Source organism: Triturus cristatus, chromosome 9 (genome assembly GCF_964204655.1).
Source record: "Triturus cristatus chromosome 9, aTriCri1.1, whole genome shotgun sequence".
In the NCBI taxonomy this organism is placed as follows: Eukaryota; Metazoa; Chordata; class Amphibia; order Caudata; family Salamandridae; genus Triturus; species Triturus cristatus.
In genome coordinates, this window is record NC_140592.1 from 1,023,384,032 (window position 1) to 1,023,409,176 (window position 25,145).

At 45.3% G+C, this 25,145-nt stretch overlaps 1 protein-coding gene across 2 annotated transcripts in view; it reads left to right on the forward strand.

The window, feature by feature from the left end:
• Nucleotides 1-633: 633 nt before the first annotated feature.
• The window catches only part of PGF (placental growth factor), a 195,919-nt gene continuing 171,407 nt past the window's right edge, over nucleotides 634-25,145 (forward strand). For both annotated transcript variants that reach the window (XM_085626739.1, XM_085626738.1), the window contains exon 1: nucleotides 634-2,030. Coding sequence is in view for 1 of the 2 variants with exons in the window: in XM_085626738.1 (XP_085482864.1) it covers nucleotides 1,965-2,030 (66 nt within the window). In the remaining variant the exon portion in view is untranslated. The remainder of the gene's footprint in view (nucleotides 2,031-25,145) is intronic.

A 25,145-nucleotide genomic window follows, 5' to 3' on the forward strand; every position in this document is an offset into this window, starting at 1 on the left:
CGAAGCGAGTGCTCCGCAGAGTTCTCAGAGGACTGCCTGGCAGCCAGTTTCTCAGGGGTGAGCGGCCATCACGTGAAGGCTTGTCTTGCTGAAAGAAGCTGTTCATCTGACCTGAGGTGCCTAGAAGCCAATCTGCCTGCTGAAAGAGGGAAATATCCTGCCAACCCTGCAGGAGGTGAAACTGTTTGGGAAGACCCAGAAGCAGCGAGACTACAGAGTCTGCCAGACAAAGGATAAGAGCTATCTGTGTACTCCAAACTGCATTACACCCAGCCATTGGCGCTGGTCAGCAGCGGATGGAGGGTAGAGATGTTCTGGGCCCCAAATAGAACTCCTACCTCAATGAGCCACATGGAGGCACCCCGCGCCCCAGAACGGTGGGGGGCAGAGCAGGGTCCACTGCCCAGGGCCACACATCCATGTGTTTGGAGAGGCTGGGGGCTGCTCTGGCACTGCAGAGATCTCTGCCTGCAGCCTTATTCCACGGCTGCCCTCTCGAGGGATTCGGCTCTGAGAGATGAGGGGAAGATATGGTCGCGGTGTGGGAGAGGGTGGGGCGCGGGGAGGGCTGTCCAGGCCCCCGAGCTCCGCCTGCCCGAAGGGAAGCTCGCGCCGCAGGAGAGTACTCGAGAGGCTGATTCAGCAGGGAAGGAGAGACAGCTGTGCAGAGAAGGAACTCAAGAGACTGCTTCAGCCGAGAGAACAGAGACAGCGAGGCCAGAGAGCTGGCGGGGAAGAGAGCGTACAAGAGACCGCTTCAGCTGTATAGTTGTGGACTGCTTCAAGTGGTACAGCAGAGACAGCTGAGCCTAAGGGACAGTTTAAGTTGAGAAAATAAAAAAGGGGTGACAGAGCTCGAGAGACTGCTTCATCAGCTGGGAGAGCAGATGCAACTGAGCCAGAGAGAGAGAGAGAGGACAGAAGACTTCCCCACCACTAAAAATATAGATAAGTCAGTGGAAGGCAGAGTTCAAGTGAGTGTTACAGCTGAGAACACGGAGAGATGAAAAGCAGGGCGCCCTGTCGGAGCTGGGGGACCAGAGGCGTCTCGGACAGAAAGAGCCGCTGAAGGGCTCATCCGGCAGCGAGGACGCGGGAGTGAGAAGGAGCAAGAGAGCGCTTCGGGGACCACCTATTCAGCCAGAAGAGCAGAGACATCTCCGAACCGGAGAGAGTTCCAGAGACGTCTCCACCGGTTGAGCCGAGAGAAAGGGTACTGGAGACCTCCCTGCAGCTGGGAGGGAGGAAGCCATACCTCGTCTTGGACGGGCAGCACGGCAGAGACACAGGTTCAGGCATTGCTTGAACCCGGAGAGCAAGAACAGCTGAGGCGGAGAGCGCTCCAGAGACGGCCTCAGCTGTGAGAGCGGGAGAGAGAGAAGTAGAAAGCCCCAGTGGAGGCTTCAGCTGTCGTCGGGATCCCCCCGTGTGATCTTCGGCAGTCCTCTGGAATGCTCAACCCAGAAACCAGACGCTGCAAATCCTTGACTTGCTAATTGAGGCGGAGACCGCAGTGCTCGTCTCTGGGACTCCTGAGGGCGGTGGATTCTGGAGTCTGGGCGGGAGCGCAACTCTTCGCCTCTGCAGGGACACAACACACGCAGCTGTGCTTTATGGGGCAGTGCTGCATAATATCCTACGAGTGAACTTGGCCGTGCTAAAGTAGAAATACCCGTTCGTTCCGCATCATCTGGATCCGTTCTAGCGCCTGGGTAGCCAGTGAGATGTGCGCTTTACAATTAGTCATAATATAACGTAATCCCCTAGGACGCGTAGCGCTGTGCGCTTGTTCTCAGAGGAGCTACACTGGTGTATACTGACCATGTGAGGCAAGTGTCACATCCCCGGCGCACCCTGGGGCAGGACGGAGCAGGACAGGCGGCTCTGCTGGGAAGCACGGACTATGGCACGCGAGGACCGGACATGCCTGGGGGCCCCGGGCTCCATGTGACTGAACGCCAGCGATGTGGGTTGTGCACGGCGTGCTGCAGTTGTTGGCTCCTGTCCTACTGCACCTGTCGCAGTGTCAGGTAAGAGCCAGCCATGGCCTTATACACCGCAGGACAGAAGACACTGCTTGCTATACAAGTAATGTTACACGGCGACGCTCAAAGTCAAGGCAATCTAACGAAACACTTAAAGAGACAACACAAAGTAACAACAGAAAAACACTCAGGAAATGAACACAAAGTAAATATGACACGCAGTCAGTGAAAGTTAACTAACTTAACATAGCAAACAAAACTCAACAACTCATCTCATGTAACTCAGTTCAAAAGCTTTATTCGGTATGTAAAATACAACCATATAAGCAGAACAAACATTTAAAAATACATATAAGACAAAATGTCTTATACACAATAACAAAAACAAAAGACCATATTTACACATTATTAAAGTGCATAGTTCTTTCCTTAGACTTAATAATCTTCCAACAAAGAATCCACATTATGAATGAAATAAAATGTAGATTCCATGAAAGTTATCCAATAAGTGCAAATATACAAAAGTGCTAAATATGGTAACAGTCCCACAATACATAATTCATCAAAAATTTCGCTTCAAGTTACAATTTCATATCAAAATCTGGGCGGTGTCCCTATATACAAGGTACATGACTAAATAAAATTAATCGGTGCAGACTATAGACTTCCTAATATTCATGCATTTCAGCACATAGGATGCCACAAAAAAACAGGTATCAGGGCTTTCTAGGGTTATTAGGAACTTCATTGCTGATTTAGTGGAACGTATATTATTTTTTAAAAGGATAGGTTTTAAGTAAAATTTCCTAAAATGACAATAAAATTTACAAAACAATAAAAAGTGACAGCAGCTTTGTTTTGACATATTATCACAGGGACACAGCATATTAGATTTGATCTTAATATCTGGGAAGGAGACTAGATGGTGTACAATTCCAAGCCTTAAACGGGTTAGGATAAATCTGTGTGAGTTATAAGTCACGGTGGCAAGATAGGTTTGAAAACCTGACCTTAAATTCAAGTCAAGGTAAGAAGCAACTGTTGTTAGATTTTTAGACTGATTTTCTCTAGCCAACTTCTTGAATGCTAGGAACTTGGATTTAATGTCTTTCTTTGGTATCAGTACAGCAGCTTCGGGGTTCAGACGGATGTTACATTCAAACAAAAGATTAAACCAGTGATAAATATAACTCAGCCAGGGAATACGAGATAGATTATCAAGTTTCAAGCAATCCTTGATGATTGTTTGTGTGAATACAGTCTCAGGTTTGGACCAGATAGAGCGCCAAAGAAGTAATGGGCGTAATGCGGCTAAATCCGCAATGAAGTCAATACCAGCCTCCATATGAGTTAAAATGTTGGGAGCCGAGGACGGGGCGCATAACAGCTTCTTCAAAAACTTATTTTCATCATTCTGTAAGCCATTAACAGAATGATGGCCCCAAACTCCTGCCCCATACAAAGCAGATGAAATACACCTAGCTTTGTAAATAGCTAGCATGTCTTTCACACTCCTTTGTCCCAGCTTAGCTACAAATCTGAAAATACTATTGGTGTTTCTATTCATCTTTAACCTTACGTTCTCGTCTTCATTCGTCCATTTCCCGTTGCCTGCGAATGTTATCCCTAAATAACAAAAACTATTAACCGGTTGAATCTTTACTTTATCAATAAAGAAGGAGGAATTGGATTTCGCCCTCTTTCCACAGGTCATAACAAAAGTCTTACTTTTATTAATGATCAATTTCCTCTCTTTGGTAAATAGCACAAATCTATCTATGAGGCGTTGCAAACCATTCTGTGTGCGTGAGATGAGAACTGCGTCATCTGCGTATAATAAAATAGGGGTAACGCTACCGTTGATCAAGGGGGCGTCTGAGGGTAATTTGCTTAAAATTGAATCAATTTCATTTATAAATCAAGAAAATAAAAACGGGGCCAAAACGCACCCTTGACGAATCCCTCTTGCAACTTTAAAAAAAGGTGTGCATTCTCCCATAGGACCAAAGCGTACTTTACATGAAAGGCCAGAATATAACCGAGCCAGAAAGAAAACACACTCTTTGGGAGCTCCGAGATCTAACAATGTGTCCCAAAGGATGTTGTGGTCTACAAGATCAAAGGCGCTACTTAGGTCTGCGAAACAAAGGAAGAGATTCCCCTCCTTTGCAACAGTGTATTTGTGTATTAAAAGATCTAAATTAATACACTGTTCCTGCGTCCCCAGGCCTTTCCTAAATCCGTATTGCGCCTTTGAAATTATCGTGTTATCTTCTGCCCATGTCTCAAGTCTCTTTAAGATTATTCTACTCAATATTTTTATCGAGGCGTCTAATAGAGAAATGGGACGATAATTGCTTGCCTCGGACCTTGATCCCTTCTTGAAAAGAGGAATAATTATTGACTGGCCCCAGGAAGTTGGCATCTGGCCCTCCGTTATTGCATTAAAAAACCTGGTCAGGATCGGTGCCCACAGATCTAATTCAGATTTATACAAATCCAGCGGGACTCCATCCGGGCCAGGTGCCTTTCCGCCCTTACTATTACGTAGGCCTTCATAAACCTCATCAAGACCAATATCTAAAGGCAATCTAGGCCAAGTAAACTCATTGTCCATATGGGAATCTAAAATTAACCTATCCGGATTAAAAATATTTAAAAAGTGGTGCATCCATGATTGACAGTCGACGTGAGAGGTTATTTCAGGCACTGAGTCATCTTTTAAGAAGGGACTGTTTATGGTCTGCCAGTATAACTTGCTATCGTTTGTTTCAGCCGCACAGCTGAGTTTATACCAAGCCTCCTCTTGGAGAGCTTTTTTCCTTTTAGCAAGCGATGTTTTATAGGCAAAACGACAAGATTTAATTGCTGTACAATCGCGTGGTTTAATGCTCATCGCCTGCTTTAGGGCATGAAGAGCATGCGTACAACTTTTATCGAACCAACCAATGTTAATTACTCTTTTCCCCTTATGCGGCTTTGTGAGTAAGTTATCAATTGTTGCACTAATAGTACGTAGGTGGTTCAATATAACTTGCGAATGTACCTCGTCGCTAATACAATAGGTTATCTCCAAGGTACACTTTCTTAAAACCTCCTCCAACAATTCATGTGGAACGACCTTGGACCATTTAATCCTGAACCCATTGGGTCTTACAGCCTCGATAAAATTAATCCTATTGTTAGCATCCATGTTTTTGGGACCCCAACAGTGCAGTGATACAGAGATACTGTTATGATCACTTAGAATTTGCTCGTTAACACACAAGTTGGAGTATGCACAATCGTTGGACAATAAAATGTGGTCAATGTATGAGTTAGCTCCTCTTCCGGTAAATGTTGGACAGGTAACGTTGTTACTATTCTTCGTGCAACTTAACATATCCAAATCAAATTTTGCTAACATCATGTTAAGGATAGTGCCATAAGTACAATGTGGGAAGTGTAAACCATCATTTCCCTCCATGTTACCACTTTCCCTTGTGAAGCCACATGAATTACTCGAGGCATGAAGACAGGGACTTATATTAAAGTCACCCAGCCAAAGAACTATAGATTGGTGGCCTGTGACTGCCTGAGTCCTCTCAATTTCTTTTTCAAGCTCAATCAGGATATTACCTCTATCGGCAGTAAATACATTATTATAAAAATTTATCAACAACAAATCTTTCCCTTTGTCAAACTCTAGACGTAGCACCTGGGAATGGACATCCACAGAAACACAACTTTTAACTTTGCAGGTTTTTAGTTTAGTAGATATTAAAAGCAAGAGACCACCTTTAGCTCTTCCTGCAATTGAACTCACTGCATTCAAGCTGTATGCTAAATAACCCTCAATAAAGATAGGTTCCTCACACCACGTCTCCTGAAGACATATTATATCGTACCCAATATTAATAAAATCCTTCCACCAGGGGGAGTCTAACTTCCTCTTCAGACCAGCAATATTCCACGTGACAACGCGGTAACCTGTATCAAGATCAAGATCACGCTTAGCCCTTGTGTGATCATTTGCTGGGTCTACCAGGGGAAGGTCAAAATTTAAAGAAGGATCTGCAATGGTACGACAATTCTGTGTCTTATTGATTCCCTTGTTCTCCGGAGCAGCTTCTGCCTTGTTAAGTTCAGGCAAAGGTGAGGGGGGAACAGTCACTACAATATCAGAGCAGATACCACTAACTGTTTTCGCATTCGTGGTCATAGAAATATTGGACAGTCAGTCATTTTCCTCCAATGAGGACAGGGCAGAGTAACGGTTGAAAAGGGGAATGGTGTAGTCCCTTTGCCTACCGAATTCCTCATTAAACTGTGTATACCCTCTATTATAATGCTGCGGGGCTCTTGGTGGCAAAAAGGGAGAATAACTAGCCCCACCCCTGATTAAACCGGGTTCATACTGCTCGATCTGTTGGGACCTTAACGATTGTGGGCCATCTAAATAGCTGTAAAAGTATCCTAAAGGTCTAGCAGAAACCAAGTTAACTTGGTTGGGTAGGGAGGCGGCTCTTAAGAGGACAGTTGCCACGTGTTGTGGGTGTTTAAAGTTAATAAGGATACAATCCCCTATAGTAGTTTTCCTGCCTTCTCCTATCCAGCTTACTCGACGGGTAGATAAGATGTCTTGTGAAAATGCCAGCGGAAATCCACAATTTTTGTTAAGCCAGGCAAGTGATTTATTTTTTAAAGAATCATGAGATTCCTGGCTAGAGTTAGGCATACTAGAGTCTGCCTCCGGGACATTAATCAATACTACTGTATAAGGGGCACACTGTGGTGGAAGGTTAACAATATGATTTTTCCTATGTTTAATATGATCAGCATCTCCCCTGGCTACATGCTTTTGATTTTTACTTGAGCATGTATGTGCAGAAGTTACTTTTCCTGCTGAGGTGGCTATTGTGGGTGGAGCCAAAACTGATATTGCAGTGGATGATGCATCTGTGGATCGACTCAACTGAATACTGTCCCCCAGTCCCTGTGGAGCTCCCGTATTGTGTGTACCAAACAAATGCAAAGTAGGTTCCATGGCGCCCTCTGTGGGCTTATGGTGGGTGTAGGCTGAACCAGCAGAAACGGGGGTAAGCGCGGGGGGAGAATGTCGTTTTTCATAAGAGGTCATGAGGCCCTTTAAATTGTCTACTTCTGCCGAGATTATATCTAATTTTGCCATCAAAGGACTAATTATAGACTCTAATTTGGTCTCAAAAATTGAGACCAAATGTCCTATGGTGGCTGCATGCAGAGAGACCCCCTCTGTATTATCGTTAGTCCCTGATATTTCTTTGGACAACTCCGGTAAAACCCCCCTTCCTTGTTGAAAGGAGCCCTGTTTTTTTGGCTTGTTGGTCGCCACTCTCTTTGCTGGTGCTTTCCTACATGCCCGTGTTTTCCTCTGCATCGGGGAGGGGGTTAAAATGGTTTTAAAACCTGATGCTGTAGTTGATGTGATAGAGGAGTTCAATTGGGAGGTGAGTTCATCAATGCTTCCAACAGTATCTGAAACAGAAAATGCAACAGCAATCCCATCAGCATTGTCTGTAGTAACCGCACTACTTTCGACGGGTATTTCAGTATTGGGAGCTAGAATATCCGTTGGGGAAGTTTCTAAGTTAGATCTGCCCAATGAAAGTCTCCGATCATTATTAATCTTATTTACAACTTTTACCAGATAGTTGTCCATTGTCCTCTTATCCCCAGCACCAAGATGGTTGGATGATTTGGGTTTCGACATGAGTGTGGACATATACAGTAACTTTAAGACAAGATTTTATAGAACTGTTCACTTACAAGTTAAGCGATGATCTTAGGTCCGTGGCCCTGCCCTGCCTCCTCCTGCCTCTGACGGCCACAGACGGCCCGCCCTTTGCCCGGGCTTAGCCCGGCGCCGCCCGCGCGCGGTCCCGCGATGCGGTGTCAGCCTTCGTGTTTTAAGCGCCTCCAGGCGCGAAACCGCGTTCGGCGGCTTCCGGGTCCGCCGCTAGGGCCGCTGGGAAATGTAGTTCGTGCTGGGTTCCGCACGGGCCGGGACGGCGACAGCAGGACAGGGAGCACAGTGCTCCAGCACACCCAGGGAGCTGTAAGGACACAGGCAGCGGTCAGCACGGCAGTGTAGGCTCCTGGAAAGATCCCCGCTCTGTCAGGGTCAGCCTTCGTGTTTTAAGCGCCTCCAGGCGCGAAACCGCGTTCGGCGGCTTCCGGGTCCGCCGCTAGGGCCGCTGGGAAATGTAGTTCGTGCTGGGTTCCGCACGGGCCGGGACGGCGACAGCAGGACAGGGAGCACAGTGCTCCAGCACACCCAGGGAGCTGTAAGGACACAGGCAGCGGTCAGCACGGCAGTGTAGGCTCCTGGAAAGATCCCCGCTCTGTCAGGGTCAGCCTTCGTGTTTTAAGCGCCTCCAGGCGCGAAACCGCGTTCGGCGGCTTCCGGGTCCGCCGCTAGGGCCGCTGGGAAATGTAGTTCGTGCTGGGTTCCGCACGGGCCGGGACGGCGACAGCAGGACAGGGAGCACAGTGCTCCAGCACACCCAGGGAGCTGTAAGGACACAGGCAGCGGTCAGCACGGCAGTGTAGGCTCCTGGAAAGATCCCCGCTCTGTCAGGGTCAGCCTTCGTGTTTTAAGCGCCTCCAGGCGCGAAACCGCGTTCGGCGGCTTCCGGGTCCGCCGCTAGGGCCGCTGGGAAATGTAGTTCGTGCTGGGTTCCGCACGGGCCGGGACGGCGACAGCAGGACAGGGAGCACAGTGCTCCAGCACACCCAGGGAGCTGTAAGGACACAGGCAGCGGTCAGCACGGCAGTGTAGGCTCCTGGAAAGATCCCCGCTCTGTCAGGGTCAGCCTTCGTGTTTTAAGCGCCTCCAGGCGCGAAACCGCGTTCGGCGGCTTCCGGGTCCGCCGCTAGGGCCGCTGGGAAATGTAGTTCGTGCTGGGTTCCGCACGGGCCGGGACGGCGACAGCAGGACAGGGAGCACAGTGCTCCAGCACACCCAGGGAGCTGTAAGGACACAGGCAGCGGTCAGCACGGCAGTGTAGGCTCCTGGAAAGATCCCCGCTCTGTCAGGGTCAGCCTTCGTGTTTTAAGCGCCTCCAGGCGCGAAACCGCGTTCGGCGGCTTCCGGGTCCGCCGCTAGGGCCGCTGGGAAATGTAGTTCATGCTGGGTTCCGCACGGGCCGGGACGGCGACAGCAGGACAGGGAGCACAGTGCTCCAGCACACCCAGGGAGCTGTAAGGACACAGGCAGCGGTCAGCACGGCAGTGTAGGCTCCTGGAAAGATCCCCGCTCTGTCAGGGTCAGCCTTCGTGTTTTAAGCGCCTCCAGGCGCGAAACCGCGTTCGGCGGCTTCCGGGTCCGCCGCTAGGGCCGCTGGGAAATGTAGTTCGTGCTGGGTTCCGCACGGGCCGGGACGGCGACAGCAGGACAGGGAGCACAGTGCTCCAGCACACCCAGGGAGCTGTAAGGACACAGGCAGCGGTCAGCACGGCAGTGTAGGCTCCTGGAAAGATCCCCGCTCTGTCAGGGTCAGCCTTCGTGTTTTAAGCGCCTCCAGGCGCGAAACCGCGTTCGGCGGCTTCCGGGTCCGCCGCTAGGGCCGCTGGGAAATGTAGTTCGTGCTAACTTAACATAGCAAACAAAACTCAACAACTCATCTCATGTAACTCATATGATACAACACCAATGCATAACAAAACAATACAACACATAAAAACACATTTTAACATAAGACAGGATTCACTGAGAGGTTTTAAAGCACGGACAAGGGTAGGCCCTGGCCCCACCCTTTCAGGCCCCCCCCACCCCCTGATTCAGCCAGCTCTCCTTGCCCTGATGCCTTGAATAATTCTTCATTTATTGTTTTAAATACCTTTCTCCTTTAATGTATTTTTAACTTGGGTGATGCATTGGAGTCTATTACATACATTTGGCAGAGAAATGTTCGTTTTTTAACACCATGCAACATTCATAAAAACAGTTCCTTTTAGATCAAAACAGGACGGGGGGTCACAAAGGTTATTTTCAGTAATATTAGTGACCTGCTGCTGAATTATAATCTTGAAAACACACCTCACTACCCCTGAATATTAGATATAAACACATTTAGAATTTGGCCCAGTCTGCCTTTGCCATGTCAGTGGCCTGGCCACAGAGGGCCTGAAAGAGCTGAGACTGGATCATAAATTCAAAGCTGATCCGAACAGGGGCCCCCAACAGACGTGTGACCCAGGCCCCCGAAATACTGAAGATATGACTTGGAATATAGTGCAACATTGCACATCTCAAAATTAAATAACAACCATATCAACTGAACATAAAGTAACACAATCTTAACTCAATAAAACACTGAATTTAACATCACCTAACACAACGCTCAAGGTGTCAACTCAACCAAAAACGACTCTACATAAATACTCAGCCTAACGTAACACAAATCAGCACTCCAGTCAGCACAATGTAAATGAGTTCAATATATCATAACACAACATAACCCGTTTCAGTGCAACACACATAGCATACACAACTTAGATTAACATAAAGGGCCATATGTAGGTAGCAACACATTTACCGATTCATAAATACCGAATTTTACCGATTCTGTATTTATGAATCGGTAAATGTGATGTAGGTAATGAATCGGTAAATTTTACTGATTCGGAAAAATTCGGTAAATATGAATCGGTATTTACCGATTCGGTAATGGGGCATACCTTCCCATTGATTCCTATGGGCCTGGAGGCCCATAGGAATCAATGGGAAGCCAGTCACCATTACCGATTCGGTAAATACCGATTCGGTAATGGGGGGAGCATATACAAGGGTGGCAGGGTGTCACATTGACACCCTGTTGCACCCCTGATTCTTGCATGTGTGCACATGTGGCGCACATACATGCCCTAAGGGCATGTATGTCTGCCACATGGCACTCTTACATCTGCAAAATATTGCGTTTTGCAAGGTATTCGTTATTTATCACTAACCTGTATTTGGTGGTAAATAACGAATTCTTAATTCTAATTTGCACTCTTTAGAGTGCTCCCTACATTCAGGATTCGGTATTTACCGATTCGGTATTTTACCGATTCGGTAATTTACCGAATCCTGAATTATGCCTCCTACATCCCAAATAGCTAAATACCGGTCGGTAACGGGATATTAACCGAATTTCGGCCGTTACCGACCGGTATTTAGCTACCTACATGAGGCCCAAAATGTCTTATCCTAAAATAACTCAATCACTGTCTCAACACCACAATAAGTACAGGAACCTAGCAACCTAACAAAATACAATTTAAAAAGCTCAACATAACACAATTTGATATAATTCATCAATAGATTGTATTGCAACATTTATATAGTGCTTACAACCCCTATGTGAAGCTCTGAAGCACTTGCCTACACGAGTAGGGCACTACACTGTGCAGAGTGTGCTCGGAAGCCTGTTTTCTTTGTTTTGATCCTATCTGAAAAGTGTTTCCATGTCGTGCGTGATGACCACCAAAGTGCGGTTATCGTGTTATGAGATGCAGCGCTTGGAAGTGTCATGGATGAAGAGGTGTGAGAGAGAGGGCTGCACAGTTTATGGTTTTCTGTAAGCTGACAGCTTTGAACAGCTCTGCAGGTCTGCAGGTCACTATGTGGTATTTCCTACTATCTTAGTCCACTTAGCTGGTTACTGCACTGGGGATATTTTGATTAAAGTGCATGGTCCTGAGCAGGCATAGGCTGAAGGGAGACATGGTGGAGAGATCTGCTGGGATGGACTTTGTTAATATCATCCTAGATCTGGCTGTCATTGTGAGATGCCAAGGATCGATCACACTGTGTAGCTTGCAGGTGTGGACTAGATTAGAGTCTTTCAGTTAACCAGCAGTGTGTGGTAAATCTCTTCAATTATTCCATGCCTGCTCAGTTGGTGAGGACTGGCTTATGAGCTGGTACAGTACTGGGTGATGTACAAAACCCACAAGACTGCAGTGCTTAATTTGAGCCAGTGGTTTCCGGTGTTCAGTATCAGCACTTAATCATCAACACCAGTGCTTTTCATGAGCACCAGTCAAGGACATTCATTTATGGGGAGAGTAAGTGATTTTCCCAGAATCACAGGATGTCGAGCCGAGGTTCCCCCGCTCCGGAGTAGGCAGCTCTGGCCATTAGGCCACACCCTCTTCCAACTTTCAAAGCTAGTGGTTGGTTCTTTTTTAGGCGGCGCTAACAGAAGAAATGGGCTGGTGCAAGCCGCTTCCTGACGTGAGCCCTGGCACTCATTTGTTTTTACAAATTAACCACTGCACAACCGATGTATCTAATGCAAGTGTGAGAGTGTCCGGCAGTATAAGGAAATTATTGTGAGGTCTGTAAGAGCTAAAACAGACTTCCCGACTGTTGAGTGTCATGGTATTAGTGTGGTCCAGGAGGGTCGTATGTTGTATTGATGAAGCAGTTTGCACTGGACAGCATGGTGCTCCGGAAGCCATAGTTAGTTGGTTTTCAGCCATCATAACAGAACATAATAAAGCTTAATACACAAGTTTAACATAATTGGCAACATGGCTCAGTAAGTGCTCTAGTAAGACCTGTAGATCACAAGGTCAAATCACAGCAGGACCAACTCAGACTTTCATCTATCTGAGGATGATAAATGGAGCACCCTTACACTGTGTTAAAATAACACCTGTTATGTACATGACTTATAAATCGCAAAAACTGCGGTATGAAGCGGTGTATTAAAGTCAATTATTTTATATAATATGACTCAGTCAATCATACAATAACATACTGCAACTAGGTATAACACCACAGCCTAACAATTCACCCTAGGGTCGCTCAACTCAATTTAACACTATTTTGTTGGTTTAAAAGGGCTGTGCGTTTGTCACAGTTCTCTGGAGCAGGCACCTAGCCTGCTCTGCTGTTTCTTTCCATTTCATAAGACTGATTCTGAAACATATACCGAGCTGTGAAGAACATGTTACCCCCTTTTGTGAGGTTTGTGGTCCAGTCCTGTCGCAAACAAAGCTAGGAGGTACCACACCTACAATAAAAAAACAAGCATTTGCAATGCAATAGGTCTCACATTACTGATAGTTTGAGGTATTGGCATTGCAAATAATAATGCAACGCCAATAGCTTATACTTTCAGTAATGCGAGACCTAGTGCATTGCAAATGCTTGCGTAGTGAGCCAGGAACCAGCATTGTATGTCCCAGTGCGGTACCGCAAGCTGCTGCTAGAGGTCCCTAGTGAGCAAAGCACCAGCATTGTATGTCTCGGTGCAGTACAGCAAGCTGCTCCTAGAAGTACCTAGTGAGCAAGGCACCAGCACGTCTCGGGGCAGTACTGCAAACTGCTCCTAGAGGTCCCTAGTGAGCAAGGCTCCAGCACTGCATGTCTCGGTGCAGTACCACAAGCTGCTAGTAGAGGTCCCTAGTGAGCAAAGCACCAGCACTGCATGTCGTGCAGTACTGCAAACTGCTCCTAGAAATCCCTAGTGAGCAAGGCACCAGCACTGCATGTCTAGCTGGAATATATGACGTTACAATGCAAACAATTACAACACATGCTTTTACAACGCGTTTTTTACATGGCAACTACCATTACATTATAATACACAAAGAAAACTATGAGTCTTGTAACGTTTAAGACCTAAACACTTGTACGAAGGGAATGCTTAGTAGAGTGAGACTATCAATTGACGTGTAGATATATGTATATATGAATTTGGTTCCCATCATCCACATGGTGTGGCTCGCTTCATCATCTGGGAAACCGGGACCTGTTAGAGAACCATCTTCTACTTACATATCGTAGATATTGGTCTCATATATGTCCCAGATATCTTTAGTAGTGTGTTGATATTTTGTGATGAAGGAGAGATGCTATAGTAATAGTTCAGGATGATGACTGCAGTGCAAGTGATCAGTGCTAGTGAGCAAGTGCTGTTTAAAATTGTCTATCAAGGCACAAGAGATAATTTATTAGAGTGCTACCTTGATGACAATGAATAAAAACAGTGCTACAACAGTTTAAACAAATAACTGTGATGGAGAAATGGTCTACATGTTTCAGATACCGGATAATGTTATCCAAGCTTTCGTCAGGACCAAAAGGAAGCTACTGCATAAGTGATATCGTGCCAAGGTAACAAAGACAAACAATTACGATACAACCTGAACCCTGTTATTGGGCCAAGAGGATCCGGGGAGAACTATTTTACTTCATTAACCTGCACGGATAAAGACAAAAGAAACACAAAACAAAGCATAACCATTGACATCGTGATCTTATGAGGTCAAAAACCAATGCATCCAGATAAATGTCTAGTATGCTAATACACTGAATGTATCTTGACACCAACATGTCTGTCCGAATAAGTTGATTAGAAAATTCAAGGCACTTACCCAATTAGTGGTGGGTATGTGCCTCGCCTCACCTGGCAACTGCTCAGGTAATGGAGGCACCGCTCTGTAAAATAATAAGAGGGTTCAACATTATAAAACCCCTAAGGTGGTTTGATATGTAAAAAAACCGCTTTATATACAGCGCGTGAGGTTAAAAACATAGCCGGGGAGTTCACCGGAAGCCATTCGATTGTCAGAATGCTAGTTAGGAACTAACATTAGTTATGTCTCAAGATCTTACGAGATCGGTAAATGTTAGTTATTGTGAGTTCAAAGATTGTGGGTTTAAAGACCCATGTCTAATGGCAGTTACAAATCAGTTGTAAATGTTCATTCTCTAAGGTCGCATAGGAGGAAAGAGATACCCCAGTAGTTCCAAATAATATACATCGTAAGGTATGCACGGGTAAGATAAAAGACTCATAACCTCACCCTGTGTCTGTAAATTGAGAAATGAAACTAGTCTTTCATTCTGGTCGCTTGGTTCAGATCCAAGAAGTAGTAAAAGGATAATAGCTGTGCTCTCACCTATCCGTCGGTACCCCTCGCTGATGCTGAGCTCGAAGGGGAGGTAACCAGCGTGCGTCGAGCTCCTTGTTTAAGTAAAGAAAAGTGAGATCGGTTGCTAGGGGTACGAAGTGCGCGTCGAACATGGGACGCGGGTGGATGACGTCATGCCGTTACGTCAGTGACTATGGTCTCTGGGAAATGTAGTATGTCTTCGATCAGAGGAACTACCAAAAACCCGTTTGTACATTGTAGCTTGTATAATGCCGTAGTATCGTTAGTGAAACTACTTACAACAGATCTTATACTTATTTTAGGCCCCTGATTCCGCTGTGGAACAGAGAATCATCTCGTAGTTTAGCAACCTATATATAGGCTGCAATATTAGTGCCATCTTTCATATTGTAGCGTATAATGCGAGAATGCAGAGCCCTGCCGCATGTATAGTCAGTATTAGAATATTAGAGATAGCTACACATTTCACTTAATATGTGGATGCAGCTGGCATGTAACTCCACATATATTAATAGTTTCAATAAGTACTTGATAATACAGACTATTACTGTGTATCCAATGATGGTGCAAAGTCGATTGTAGGGTGATGCAATAGTTCCCTATTATAGCAAAGTCCACGGAATATCGTCATTTAACCCTTGGCAGTCACTTTTAAGTTTGAATACCCATTTTTGTTCCTTAATAAAAAGAAACTTGGTGACATCCGTGACATGTGGTGGAATAAATGGTTGTTCCAAAATGAGCCATTTGAGATCTTCTGGAAAGGAGGAGACGGGACACAGTGAGGGCAAGTAGCACCGTACCCCAAACCGCACTGCAGGGTAGTGAAGGACCACCTGGACTCAGGGAGCACGAGCTGCGATCTGAATGTGTTACTGTGGTTATCCGTTGTGTTTGCAGATATGTATCTTGTCTATCATTGCTGAATATGTGAGAAAGTGTAAACTGTTTGAGTTTAAAATGAATAAAAATCAATCAAACATATTTGAAAAAAAAAGAGTGTAGGTACCCGAGTAACAGAATATTGTGCCATGCAAACACCCACGCAAACTTTAGCATATCTGTCACTTAATATTTCCTTCTGCAGAGAAGAGGGAGGCCACCACAGTTCATTCTTCTCTCTTTCCATTTCAGACTGCATGTATCTGCGGCCATCAAGGCATTTTGGAGTATGTGCAGTAGTTCTCATGTAGGACTGTTTTACGCATTCTTATATCCCTTTGTGAATTGACTGCAAAACATCTAAACTGACAACAGTCAATAATTATTTATAGAAGGTTGGTACAAATCGAAAGGCCTGTTCCCTTTTTGCACTTTCACTAACTTGGAGTTGAATGGTTCATGGATGATTCACAAAGGCTTGTAAGAGCACGTAGAGTACTCCACGGGTACTACTGTGGCACCACTTCCTGTACGCATAAAGGCCTCTGTGATTCCGCCCATCTTGTGCAATCGTTATAGTGTAATGTCAGTGGTTTACATGGCTGCTTGTGTCTGGTTGTAGAGTTCACTACTGATTAGCGGCCTATTGAGATCAGGTCACATGACTGCCTCCACCAACCGAGTAACTGAAATCAGTGTGGTGTGTGCGAAAAGATATTCGTCTCCATAGAGAGGAGACTAGTATTTGTATCTCGGTCGCCTGGGGCTGACAGCTGTCTAGTTTAGCAGGTGATATTGACTTCTAGTAAATCTCGAAAGTAGGTGGGAAGGGTTATAGTGGTGATGAAAGCAAGCGAGAGGGCCCCATGGCAGAGATGACCTCTACTGGGCTACTCTTCAAGAAATCATCTGCCCTTTACCGGGATGCCGCGCGGTGACAGGGAGTGCGGTGTGGTGTTGGTTTGCACCTACCCTCCTCCAGTCTAATTCCTCTTCTAGCCCTGCCCTCATCGCAGTGAGATGGCGCAGTGTTGGTGCCGGGCAGTGAAGGTGTGTGGATTGACTCATGTCTATGAATGCGCTCTCTCCCATCCTGGTGTGGAGGCCATGCTGCTCTGTGGTCCCATCCGTCTTGTCTTGTCTTTCCCAATCACGATAAACAGGTCAGCGTCTACATCCCTGCGGTGTACGCCTTCATGGGCAATCCTCCTGGTACTGCTATGGGTGTTTTGGTTTGGTGTGACCAGGCGCGCAACACCCATTGGGCTCACCGGGCTTCAGCCCCCCCCCCCCCCCCGTCGTGTGTGACAGCCCGGCTGAGACAGCCTCGCGGGCTGGCGTCCGTCTAATTGCAGCCGCAACAGAGTACTTCACGGGTCTTTAAAAGACCATTTACTCGTTAATGAGGCTTTTGTTGTGTTTTCGCCCTTTCTTACAGCCACTCTGCCTATGGCCGGAAGACTTAGCCCCCCCCGAAATCTTTTTCAGCCCCCCCCCCCCGAAATTTGGCTCTAGTTGCCCGCCTGGGTGTGACCATTGGTCCTTCTCGTAAGGTAGCCTGTTCCATCTCCCTGTGCCCTTTCTGCATGGGAAGTTGTGCGTTGAGGGGGCTTAATGACATCTGACTGGGTTTCTTTCACTGGGCTATCTGGATTCGGTTTCTTGGCCTCGACCATTTGTGGTCCTTTGCAAGAACATCTGAGGGCGCCTTGTTTCTTATTCTTCTGCTTGTCATACTTATGACCTGCCGTTTGGCATCTCATCGTAACCGCCATCATTTCATCTGCTGCTTGGGGCCAGGACTGTAGGTCTAGCTATCATTGGCCTTCCCATCACTGGGTTGGTGGATCTGAAGGCTCATCCCCGTTTTTAAGGAGGAATTATTGAGACTTGAGTCAACTTTTAGGTGCATCTTTTAACTAAGAGTGTTTCAATTTGTTTGTTAAACATATCATTGTTTTCGTCTTTCAGCTACATTGGTTAGCTTCTTCTGGTTTCTTTTTCTTCTACTTTTCACTTTATTGTAAAGCACTTTGGTGAAAGTGTTACAATAATTCCATAAAATAAATAACAAAACGCAGTGGTCACTTTATTCGTCCTGGAAGCTCAGATTGACCCCAGAACCATGAGATTATGCAAACGCCCTGTACGACAGACAGCCTTCTATACTCCCCAGCCACAGTTCAACTATCACCAACGCAGCCCTAAAGCATTTATTTATGCTTTTTATATAGCGCTACTCTTAACTTGGAGGATGTCAGTGCGCTTTACATTTATCAAAGGCGTAAAAGACTACAGTTTAAGAAAGATACATGTGAACGTATGGCACAATAAAATAGAGCCAAACGTGAAATAAATGGAGCATGAAAAGGCAAGGAAGGGAGGGGAGTGGACACGTGGGTAAAGCAGAGCATCAAAGGTTGAGATTGGTGAGTGGGGGGAGGAGCCGTTTGTTAAACTGAGAGCTAAATAACATAGCGTTCAGATTGTGTTTGGAATGGAAGGACGCTTTCCTGTCGTTTCTGATTCTCAATGAGAGGATTGCAGTGACGTAGCAGCACGAGGAAACCATCTGATTTTTGCCGCAGCTGAGTGGGGTTTGACTCTTTTTGATTCCAGTCGAAGGACGTCTTTGCTTCTGAGGCTTTTGTGGCCTCCAGATGTTTTCCTGGCATCATGGAGGGCACGTGTTGGTTGTTGATGTCCGAGAGCTTTGAAAATGAGGCAAGTTATCTCTGGGTGTAACAAGGCAAATCTGTCACTCCTGCAGTTAGGTTTGGTGTGTAGCCACGAGAAATGCATCTCTTCAATGCCAGTAAATCCTAATGCTGTTGAAATCTGCAGATTATGCATCGGATGATCGATTATGTGGCAAATCAGGCAAATCTATACCTATGCAAAAATTGCCTCGTCCGCATAAAGTCATAATTCCAGTGGCCCTGCCTATTGTACATGGAGAATTACCACTGCCGCTAGAGCGAGGAGGGAGTAAGACTCCAGGAACAGCCTAAGAAACACTAGGGCTCTGACCTCGGGACTGTATATTGTATTCTACTTTGTTGTGGTAGCTGTAAAATAAACACTTCTTTATTCACAATAGCAAGTATTTGAGTGGACAGTCATTTATTGCTGCTGCGGCACATATTTTGAGTTGTGAACCTGTGTTCATCCCCCTGTACCAGCCCCCCTCTGAGATGCCTTAAACTGCTCCACTGGGAGTCAAGTGCTAAACGGGTACTTGGCCCAGTTGCTCAGGATCCATAGTAGGTCGGGCCCAGGGACATCAGCAGTAAAAGGCCTCAACCCCCATGGTTGGGCCCAGTAACCCCTGCTTGCTCCGTCGCCTTCTGAATGGGGTTCTGACACTCATTTTGTTCCATTCCCCCGTGAAGCACACTCTTAATTCCATTGTATCTTCACCATTTCACTATATTTTTTTTGCACTCATTTTTTTCGTACTCTTTCTTCAGGGACATGAATTGATACATACATAAATAAATTAATAGAGAGACACCATTCAAATAACGCTGATGATATAGGAGTGACACCTTTTCCTGAGTATTGTTATTAACACCCAAGTAATGCCATTCACCAGTGGGAAACCAATACGCATATAATGTTATTATAATTAACAATGATGCGAGAGATGAGCCAGATTGATGATGTTAACACAAGAGGGAAACAGGGACATGTGTAATATGTTCAATACAAGGGGGAGGCAAGTATAAGAGTAATGTTAATAATTAGGTCAACGGGTTCATCAATAATGCTGTCAACACTAGAATAAATATTCACAGGAGTTTTTTATGCTCTGAGTAGTCGAGTAACAGAAATATTATTAGAACTGAATTAAACATATACCTAAGTAATGTTATTCACATCAGGGGTAGGAAGGTTTCAAATTAATGTTGCTAACACTAGAGGGAGACATGTAACAAAGTATTTCTGCCATTATCACAATCAAACAAGACACATTGGTTCAGTGCGGTTTCATTTAGACAACAAATTAAGATTACGCCGCAAATGATTAGTCTGCTGAGACAAATCTTCTTTTCTGAAAATCCTCTTTAAAAACAGTAGATGTTTAAAATACTAATGAATTTAACTGGGATTTTGCTGGCAACTTGTTTTATCATATACATTTGTGTCTCTGTTGGTTTGCTATCTGCGATATTACCATAATTTATTGTCTAAATCATATCACAGTGATCCACTGTTGATTATTTCTGTGATGGCCTTTGGTTCCTGGCTGGTATAGAATAAAAGAAAGTCCTTGTTCCAATATTATTATTAAAACAACGAGCACAATGAGAAAGGTGTGAAACTGCGAAAAGGTGTTTCCAGTACCTTAATGCCATAGGATAGTTGGTTTCTGGGAAATGTTATTAAAACTAGAGTGGGACGAATCAGAGCTCACGCAGACGTAGGGATGGTTGGTTCCCCATGACCCCTTGCGTCTTCTCCGGGGAGTATTCAATGGCCTAGACGTCTCTAGAGCTGACAAACGCTTCTAGGGCACTGCGATCGTGGTGGCTAAGCGAGACATTGCGGCGGCCTGGTCTCAGGCCTAACCCCCTACTGTGCGTAAATGGCGATGAGGGGTGGATTGGCGCGTGGCCCAAGAAGAACCCCTCTTTGAGGCCAGGGGATGTCCTGAGAAGTTTGAAAAGGTTTGGGGCAAGTGGCTAAATTTGTAGTTTTGATTACTGTGCACGTTTCTCTTCAGACGTGTTACATCCACGAGGTGGCCTCTTTGGGGGGCCTTGTTTCTAGGTCTGATATCCCGCTGTCTCCTGTCGATGGACTTTGATATCGTATGTCTTTGTATGTTTCGTCTATTTCAAATGCTAATGAAAATGATTATCAAAAAAAAAACTAGAGTGGGACAGGAAGCAGGACGAATTTTACATGTGAATTGGACAGATATATGAGTATTGTTATAGCATTGTAGAGAGACAGATATCTGAGTAATGTCATAAAGACTAGAATGGGTTGGATGCTTGAGTAATGCTGTTAATACCAAAGAAGATCAAGTACTTGAATTGTTTTTAATAGTGGGGTAAGATGGGTACCTGAACACTAGTGTAGGACAGGTACCTGGCTAATGGTGATATTTACCTGGCTAGTCATTAACACTAGAACGGGGTGGACAGTGTTTAAAGTAAGTAAGGCAGGTACCTGAGCAATTTTTATATCACTAGAGTGGAATAGATTCATGAGTAATGTTGGCTCAAACGTCTCTATTTCAGAGAAAAACCCAAAATGTCGAACAGCCCAATGATTCCATTCTGGTGAAACTCCACCTGAATGAGAAAAATAAATTCCCCCCCAAAAAGGGCCCTTGTACACCAGAAAAAGGGGCCATGGGGCAGGAACAAGAAAACAGGTAGGGAAAAATTGGAGGAAGGCAAAATAGTGTATGTGGTAGAGGTACTATGATATAGACAGGAGCAGAGGGAGAAAGATGTAGGTAGGGGTGGTAGGTTTGTGTGGTATACTAAGGAATAGGCACAGGTAGAGATACTATGGCATACTCAACCCAACGTATAGGCAGAGGGGTAGATGAACTAGTGTACAAGGAGGTTTAGGAGTAGTGGTCCTGGGGTATAAGTAGGGAAAGATATATTAGGGCAGAATTAGAGGTATACATACAAGAGTATAGCCTCTAATTAGTCATAGGGTATATTAGGCCTGACATCCTTGCCGTGGTATTCCCCTAAACATTTTGCCTTCACCCCTAATGTTTTGCTGAATCCTTTTTAGGTCTCACGATCTGCGTTGCACTGCGCAGCAGTGCTCGTGCAGGCGAGAGTCCTTTTGTCTGGGGTTCAGAATAGGACCCTGGAATCGCACACGCTTGTGCGTGTGTTTTCTGTTTTGGGGTCTGTAATTGGGCTTTGAGTGCGTGTTTTGTTTCAACAGAGCACGCAATAGGCCAAAGGCGGGCGCATTGCTCCGCCCATGACCTATTGGTGACTGTTACGCGCACCAAAGCCCATATGTTTTCAATTATCGTGCCCGGACACAGGCGCGATAATTGAAAACATATGCATTGCAGTGGCGCGCGTGCGCGCGCGCACCACTCGCGGGCTTGTTTTTTTTTTTCTTCAGTGCCGCTTGTATTTTCTTGCGCGTGGCTTATGTGTTTTCGTTTTTACAGAATATTGGCATGTACCGTCTTCAGCCGTAGCGTTATATTGCTGAGCGCCTTCTCGCTCTTCTGAGCGTCCACACAAGAAGCTGTTCTGAAAACTGTCATATTACCGCTCTCGGAGCAGTGGGCACGAGAGCAGAGCACTGACAAGGCGCGAGCCTAACTCTGTTTTAATGTGCGTCCCATGGTTGCTTGGATACCGTCCATGACCTGGAAACTGCAAGGTCTACTTCCAGACACGTTTTGTCGATGTTGCATCAGAATTGGTGAACAAGAAACCGGGATGGAATCTGCTGGACAGCAAAGTGAGTGTTGAGCACGTTTGAAAATGGGGATGGGGGCTTTGGAGTGCTTGAATGGTGGAAATTCAGTGTCACTGGCTGCGAATACCAGGGTCTTTGACGCCTCTTGTACACCTAGTATGTAGTGCCACCTGGAATTTACAGGACATCAGGGCACTCTCCTGGTCCCCCCGGGCCTCCCACCACCTCTTAGAGTCAGACGGAGATAGAAGTATGTGTAGTTGGTGAGTTTATAATACCTAAACTGAGGTGCACCAGCACTTTTGAAGGTGCTCTTGGCCCGCTATTTTTTGTAAATCCCAAGATGGAAACCTGAGAACACGGGAGGCTCTCACTCTGTTGCTTAATAGTTGATCAGGATGCTTTAGATCATAATGTTTCTAGTTTTTGTTCCATTTATATACTGGCTGTGATTTTCTCTTATTCGTGGGGGATGTGGAACTTTTATTTCCCTTAAAGGATCAATGAGATTTTTCCAAGTGTGACACAGTTTCAGAGTTATCACAGAAAGTGCAGCAGGATCTCTGTCTGGAATCGCCTCACTGTCCTTTAAATTTAAGACCCCTTTTCCACCAATCATTTTTGGTGAAATGTTCTTGTCTCTCCTGCTGTCCGTTTTCTGAAAGAATCTGACACACAAGGGCTTCAGAGATGCAGGGACACTGACTATTTGATAGTAAATAGTTTTTCCCCGAAATTCTTAGGACCAGAGCAATTCCTTGTGCTTTTACATGAGAACCATATATTAACAGCGATGCTAGCCCGCATGCTCAGTTGCTATCTTTACTGAGAGATTTACCCAGCATCTCCTTAAATGGGTTCACACCCTAGGCATCTTTCCTTCGGCCTAGACAGGCTTTAGGCAGGGAATAGAATCACTGGACAATGTAGCATACGATGGAGAGAGAGGATGCTTATTGGCCAAGATGGCAAGGCCTTCCTGGTTGACTGGCATTCCCAGTGCATTGTAGGAGAATCTTTTTGGCCTAGATACTTGAGCGGACACTATAGTCAAAAGCCTAGCAAGGCAGCAGGGGAGTGAGTCGAGATTGTGTCATTGCACTGATCCTCTTTGTGATTTATGCAGGTGACCTATTATTCTAAGTTGATTCCTCGCTTCTGAAGTTGAGCTGACCTAGAACCTATGGTTTTGGCTCTTCAAGGAAGTCTGTACCGACTCTAAACACATAATCTCAAGGGAATTACCTTTCTGTAAATCACATGAAGACCAGGCTGCTTTTGGCGTTAGGGGAGCCAAAAACTAATAGTAGTCAGCCAGTGCAATTTGTTTAATTTTACATTTTATATAGTGTCACTCTCCCTGTGAAATGGGGTTAGTGCACTTTACAATGAACAAACAACAATTTTCTTTACATTTAATTTTAAGGGAATAAAATAAGGGAAGGGAGAATTAATTAAACGATCGTCAAGTACATCATTTGAGTGCAACATCTTCTTCCAAAAAGGTAGGAATGGATAATGAGGTGTGTGTGGTTGTGTGTGTGGGTGTGTGAGTGTGGTTGGGTGGTTGTGTGTGTGGTTGTATGTGTGTTGTGTTTATGGTTGTGTGTGTGGTTGTGTGTGTGTGTGGTGGTGTGTGTGGTTGTGGTTGTGTGGTTGTGTTTGTTTGTGTGGTTGTGTGGTTGGGTGTGGTTGTGCGTGTGGTTGTGTGTGGTTGTGTGTGTGTGGTTGTGTGTGTGTGGTGTGTGTGTGTGGTTGTGTGTGGTTGTGTGTGTATGGTTACATGTGTTGTTGTGTGTGTGGTTGTGGTTGTGCGTGTGGTTGTGGTGGTTGTGTGTGTGGTTTTGGTGGTTGTGTGTGTGGTTGTGTGTGTGGTTGTGTGTGGTTGTGTGTGTGGTTGTGGGTGTGTGTTGTGTTTGTGGTTGTGTGTGTGCTTGTGTGTGTGGTTGTGTATGTGGTTGTGGTTGTGTGTGTGGTTGTGTGATTACACATCACATAATTACACTGTACTCAATACAACATAAATACACTCCACATACCACTCAGTACTACATAATTGCACGTCACATAATTACTCTACTTAATGCAAGATAAATACACTCCACACAATACCACTCTGTGCCACATAATAACACAACACACAATTATACTGTACTCAATGCAACATAAATACACACCTTTCACTCAAGTTCGTGCTATATAAAAAAAACCAATTGCAATGCAGTAGGTCTCACATTACTGAATCTTTGAGCTGCTATTGGTGTTGCATTATTATTAGCAATGCCAACAGCTCAAACTTTAATAATGCGAGACCTATTGCATTGAAAATGCTTGTTTGGGTTGCATTAGGACTGCTAACCAGTGCTAAAGTGCTTGTGCTCTTGCCGTCAAACACGGTAAAATTGGGCTACACCTAATTGGCGCATTTAATTTACTTGTGAGTCCCTACTAAGCTGACCATATCTGTACCAAGGGCCTTTAAATTGAATGCTCCGAGTGGGCCTGCTGCACACGCTGTGGCACCCACTACAGTAGCCTATTAAAACATGTCTAATGCATGCTTCTGCAAGCCTGCAGTGCAGTTTTAAACTGCTAGTTCGACCTAGCAAAAAACACCTTTTGCTAGGCGTAAACCTTCCTACTTAATGCTTCTAAGTCTCCCCTAAGGTAGGCCCTAAAGGCTCATAGGGCAGGGTGCATTGAATTTATGTGTACTTAAGTTTTACATGTCTTGGCAGTGAAAAACTGTAAAGTAGTTTTAAGACCTATCTCTCCCCTTGACTAACACTGGGTCACCTTATTATGTTAATTAAGTGAAAACTTTAGATTGGGAGCAGGCAGAGATATGATGTTTGCACTCAAATGAATTGTAATTTAAAGTTCCCTTTAACAGTGAAGTCACAGTTTTGAAAATGGCACTTTTAGAAAGATGTCATTTTCTTGTCCCAA